Raw genomic sequence first — 6,000 nt, forward strand, 5'->3', positions numbered from 1 at the left:
GAGCAAACAGTGTTTGTCAACACAGGCACAAACGGAAGAGTGGGCAGAGAGAAGGACCGGAGTAGGACCACATGTAAATGGGAACTTAGAGTGCCGTGTGTCAGTGGGAAAAGGATGCCAGCACCATTAGATTTCCGCAGGAAACAAATCTGATTTCTTCCTCCAGTTACACTATATCAACGGTGCAAATATGGAACTGGAAGATATAAACATGTAAAACGAAAATCAGCCTTTGTTACGCCTGTGCCCTGTGTCCCACTGTTTCTGCCTCTACTGCCATATGTCGGAAAATATTCTGCAGAAACATACACAGGAATGACTAGTGTGCCATTGTTTATAATAAGGAAAAATAGAAATAATTGTTCATCATAACAAGTGGATGGCAGTAGGAAACTTCCACATAACGTTACCTTGACATTGTGGAGCTAATTAATGCAAACACATCTGAGACTGATAAATGCAAAGTTGATTACAGTACTGTCTGAGCGAGGAAGGCAGGCCAGATGAGATCCGGGTGGGCTTGAGGGAATCTAGGTGTGTTTGTCTTTGTTTGGAGCAAAGGCAAATGGGGTAGAATATTTAGATTTTTTTAAGAGTTATTTATTTATTATGTATGCAGTATTCTACCTGCATGTGTCCCTGCAGGCCAGAAGAGGGCGCCAGATCTCATTACAAGTGGTTGTGAGCCACCATGTGGTTGCTGGAAATTGAACTCAGGACCTCTGGAAGAGCAGTCAGTGCTCTTAACCACTGAGCCATCTTTCCAGCTCCAAATATTTAGATTTGATCATTGGGAAGAGTGTGCATATGGCTTCTCTACTGTTGTCTGTACTTTTGTAATGTTCCTATGTTTTATTTTTTTAACTTAACAAAACAAATGTCTAGTGCATATTTTCAGTAAGTTTTTCATACCAAAAAGGCAAATGCACCACGTATATTAAATGTTTTAAATCCCAAAGGTAAGGACGCCATATCTGTTCAGGACTGAGGTAGCGGTGGGACCATTGCTGTGTGGGATAGGCAGGCATGAAGGATGCTTGTCACTGGACTCCTGTACCGTTAACAGTAACTGAGTTGTTCTTGCCTACTAGTTTGTCTACAAGACAGTGTTCTAGCTTTCTGGAAACACGGGATGCAAGGCCGAAGTTTTAGATCTAATGAGGTAAGCCGTCTTTTTTGAAGTGTGTCCATTAAGTAGTCATAAAGATCCAGGCATAGTGTCGTCTAGTGTTAGGAGGCTCGGGCCAAAAGATCATTTGAGCTAAGAGTTCAGATCCAGCCTAGGCAACAGAGTAAGACCTGTCTCCTTTTTTGTTTTTGGTTTTTAATTGAAAATAGATTCTTCTCTCATACAATACATCCCAACCACGGTTTTCCCTCCCTCCTCTCCTCCTAGCTCCCCGCCCCTTCCCCAGATCCACCCCCCTCCGTTTCCTCTTCAGAAAAGCCTCCAAAAGTCGACAGCCGAACAGAACAAGATACAATAAGACTAGACACACAGCCTCCCATTGAGGCTGGACGAAGCAGCCCAGTGGAGGAAAGGAGCCTGAGATACATCCTCTCTACTGTTAGGAGTCCCACAGAAGCACTAACGGCCATAAGACCCACACAGAGGACCCGGTGCAGACCTCTGCAGGCCCCTGCAGGCCCTGGGTTTGCTGTGTCAGTCTCTGTGAGCCCGTGTGAGCCCTGCTTAGTTGATTCGATGGGCCATGTTCTGGTGTCCTCCATCCCCTCTGATTCTTACAGTCTTTCCTCCCCCTCTCCCAAGGGGTTCCCCAATCTCTGAGGGGAAGGACCCAATGGAGACCTCCAGTTTGGACTCTCTCCATGTAATGTCTGGCTGTGATGATACAAAATCTGTTTCAAGCACTTCTCTCAATGCTATGAAGCTCCTAAGTGATCCCAGGAATAGCTGTTTATGGTTACTGTGCTCAGGCCAGTGATGGGACCAGTAGCACATGCTCTGAGCTCTGGCACCTTCTCTCCACTCATCAGCCAGCCAGCTTCAGTCCATACTCCATGTGCTTCCGCACAACCACCCTCAGGCTCCAACAAGAACCTCTGCCACTACTCAGATGACCTCCCCAGACCCAGACGCTCTGTCCTGCCTTGACAGCAGTGACCCCCAGAGTGCTGAGGAGCCATCTTGCCTCCTGATCCTTTATTCACGTGACATGGCTGTTGTCCCTTTGTGTGAGTGCTTCCTACTGTACAGAAATAACTTAAGACATGTGACATCCTTAATGCAGCTTAGCCTTTCTGCTGGCAGTGCTGGGGTTAGCATGAGCAAGAAGAATGGTTGCCCCTAAAATATTATAGGCAGGTCAGACCGTCAAAAACTTCCCCGGGACCCCCAAGCCAATCTCAGGAACATCACTTGAGCAGGTTGGAATAGAAAGGGGGCTTTGGAGATAGAGGAAGAAGGAAAGAAAGTTTGTCCAAAATCTTACATGGAGACCTTTTTCAAAACTACATAGTACACCTCCAAGAACATCACATCCTTCTGACTGGCCAAGCCTCAGCCACCATTGCCGAAGTGAAAGGGCTTTCCTTCACCAGTGCCCTGTCACATCAGAGGGGAAGAGATACGTGTCTGTAACGGCTCCTTGTAGGGCTTTAGTGGATAAATTTCATTTCAACATCAAATTGGATGTTTAAGTCTCAGCCTATAACACTGAAGGGGCTTGTGGCTGGAAGCATAGTTTGGACTATTTTCTGTTCCTCTTTTGGGGTCTCAGTCTTCATTCCTCAAGTGGTTAGTAGTTAGTTGGTCACACTGAGGGTACGTCCACCAGAAAGAGCAGGGAAGAAGTGGGAACCTGCTTGTTAGTCTGGAGCACGTCCCAAGCGTTAAACTGGCTTGTACCAAGAGGGATGCGGGGAGAGACCATTCCTGTCCAGTCTCCAGGACCAGAGCCGTGCCCAGCCAAGTGCACCTCTCCCCTGAAATCCCAGCTAGTAAATTCAAACTCTCCGCTGACTTTTAAATGTTTACTGTCAGACTGCATAGCAACCACTCATGTTAACATGAATGACAAGACACTTTGGATGAAGAAAATGAATTTTTCATTAAAAGATTCCCTGGAAGTCTATGATCCAGCAAGTGGGTTTCTTTTACCAGTATTTTAGGAGTAATTCCAGATTCACCACATTTTTTTCCTTAACTAAAAAACTGATGTGATTACCAAACTTCTAACACATGAATAATGAGGCCGAGACTTTTCCATCTACACATTGAGGGGGCTTGTGGGTGTTGTTGTTGTTTGCTATAATGTTGCCCATGAACTATCCAAACAAGATTTTACAATGGAGTCAGGTGTGATGCCACATACATAAAATCTCAGTTCTCAAGAGAGTGGGCCGGAGGATCAGGAGTACAGGTCTATCCTGGGCTACATAGCAAAAGTCTGTCTCAAAAGAAAGGAAGAATGTTTTAAATATTTTGTATCTTTAATTTGAGGAATTTTTAAAAATTATTTTTTAACTAAACAGGTAACACAAGAAATTTCAGATAACACAAGAATTTTCAGGCTCCTCGGATCTGACAGGTATGAAGATGGGTTTTATGAAGTGACTGGTACTAAGTATGTTTTCCAAATCCAGTGTAAAGCTGGTTACTCTTTCAAGAGAGCTGAAATTCTGCATGTTGAACACTGTTCATTTTTTAACTATTGAAAGACAATCTTCCGAGTAGCGGGAACTCACAGGCCTGTCGGGGCCATCTGCCTTAGTCCCACTGCTGAGAGTGACTTACATCGAATGTGAGCAGACAGGGCTCTGTAGTTTTCACACCAGATAAGATTTTGGACTTTTATTCTGAATTACCATCAGATTCTAAACTGCAGATTGTTCCCCCAACCCCCAGATTATTCCTATGTTATTGGTTTCTCCTCATCCCTCGCCCTTCACTCCCAAGTCCTAGAACAGCTTTGATCTGGAGGTAGGCGGTGAGGGGCACCTCCCAGAGCTGGGCTCAGCCCCGTAATCATAGGGCCTGGAAGTGGGTTCTGCCCATAGTCAGTGGGCAGCACTCAGAGAGGTCACTAACAGAGAGGGAGGCGTGGGGGTCTGGTTTCAGCTGATGTTAGTTTTCATAAATAAATGGCTTTGCTCCGTTGTGTGTTTCTTCTTACTTCTAGGGTTGTGGTTTTGGAAAGTAGACCAACTGAGAACCCAACAGCAAATAGCAATTTATACATTTTGGCGGGTCATGAAAACAGCTACTGAAGACATGGTGTTCTCGACAGTGACCTGTAGGGACAGTGACCAGGCTGCGGAGCGTCAGTGGATGCATGGAGCTGTGCAGAGAGAGGCTGCAGGCCTGGCCTTGGTCCCTTCTAAGTTGTTGTGGCATGAAGCCGACGGGGGCTTTGTGTTTAGTGGTATGGCGTGTTTAGCATATTGAACCACACAAGTGCTTAATCCATTGTTATGTAATGTTTGTACATATAAGCAGTATTTTTCTGTGAAACTTCATTTGCTGAAGACATACACTAAGAACTGATGTAGATAATGTACTTTTATGAGATGTAAAAGTGTCTTATCTGTACAGATGTAAATGTTGATTAAAATACAACTGGGGTAAATATTTTAAGAATTCTTTAGAATATTCTTGGGTGTGGTTATATTACAAAATGGGATGCTGGCAATGAAACACATTTAACACTATTGTATTTTTATTATATGTAATTTAGTAATATGGATATAAATCTTGTAACTTTTAAAATGGTAACGAGCTGTAATCATTTTATAATCTTGTTTTGATTTTAATGCAAGTGTACTGGTGTCTCCTCGCACAGAGTATCGCTGTGTGATGGGCGAGTCACAAAGAGAGCTGTGACGCCCCGGGAAGATGCATCGGCTCCACAACATCTTTTTACGTGGATTTGGATTGTTTTCTATGTGAAACAAACCGATTAACCCCCTGTTGTAGTAACTGATCTTTTTCTATGTAAGCAGAATCGTGTAAGATTGCTTGTCTGTGCTTAGGTACACCTTTGAAAAAGACTTAAATCACAGAATGGCGGTACCATGATAGAACACTGACGTCGTCTGGGTTACAGTGTGCACGAAGACTAAATAGCACTGTTCAAGAGTCCACACTAGACATTTCACAGAATCACCCTGAAAACTGTAACATTCCAGAGTGAAGTGATCAAATTCCTCATGGAATTTTTACTTTTGTTGGCCTTATTTTATCATCATTTTCACATTTCTTTTGATTTAGAGTATTAATACATGGCCAAAATAATTTAGTTACTACCTCATACAAACATTGTAATGGTTACTACACATCACAGGAACTTAGTTTGGTGAAAATCATTTTTGATTGGTTTTTTTCCAATGAAATGTATCTATCTTATCAAGATAGGTATCAAGTTGTAGCAAATGCACACTTCTGGCTCTTTTGGTATATGTTCTTTATATTTTGATGTGAGTATGTATACTAAGAACAAACTAAATTGTGATTTAGGCTCTTCATTTATTTTAAGTGATAATGGTTTTAAACATGTTCCTGATTGTACATACTGTAAAATAAACATGTTTTTTAACATGCTGTTGAGTAGTGCTTATCTTCTGGCTTAACAGCATTAAGAGGAAATGCTTTGTTTTGACTTAAATCTTAACTATCCAATTCTGCCCCCAGTAGTCACCATTATTTGATCTGTATTTTTAATGTAATATTCCCACATTTGAGAAAAGGACATCTTTTGTAGATTCTTGTCAGGAAAATCAAACTCATAATGTTTTAGTTAGAGCAAGAGTTGGCAATTAATATCTTAGCCAAATCTAGCCCACCCCATTTTTGTCAATAAGGTTTTATGAGAACACGGCCCTCCCTATGTATTGACCTGTTGTCTAAGGTTCATATTCAGTATCAGACTTGAGCGGTTTCAGAGGAACAATCTGGCCTGCAAAGCTCAAGTGTCTAGTATCAGGCCTTTACAGAACATAGTTTGTCATGGCCTGAGATAGGACAGTGGAGGAGTGTTAGGG

The 6,000-nt window shown here is 42.6% G+C and overlaps 1 protein-coding gene across 4 annotated transcripts in view; it reads left to right on the forward strand.

Annotated features, from left to right (window-relative positions):
* Positions 1–5,561, forward strand: part of Map4k3 (mitogen-activated protein kinase kinase kinase kinase 3) — a 156,865-nt gene extending 151,304 nt beyond the window's left edge. For 3 of the 4 annotated variants that reach the window (XM_036170532.1, XM_036170534.1, XM_036170535.1), the window contains 3 exons: positions 1,092–1,162; positions 3,496–3,551; positions 4,143–5,557. In XM_036170532.1, coding sequence (XP_036026425.1) covers positions 1,092–1,162; positions 3,496–3,551; positions 4,143–4,230 — 215 coding nt within the window. In that variant the 3' untranslated portion in view covers positions 4,231–5,557. Of the gene's footprint in view, positions 1–1,091; positions 1,163–3,495; positions 3,552–4,142 lie in introns of all 4 variants that reach the window. The other variant, XM_036170533.1, reaches the window with a different exon arrangement.
* The last annotated feature ends 439 nt before the right edge of the window (positions 5,562–6,000 follow it).

The sequence above is a fragment of the Onychomys torridus genome, chromosome 21 (genome assembly GCF_903995425.1).
Source record: "Onychomys torridus chromosome 21, mOncTor1.1, whole genome shotgun sequence".
Taxonomy (NCBI): domain Eukaryota; kingdom Metazoa; phylum Chordata; class Mammalia; order Rodentia; family Cricetidae; genus Onychomys; species Onychomys torridus.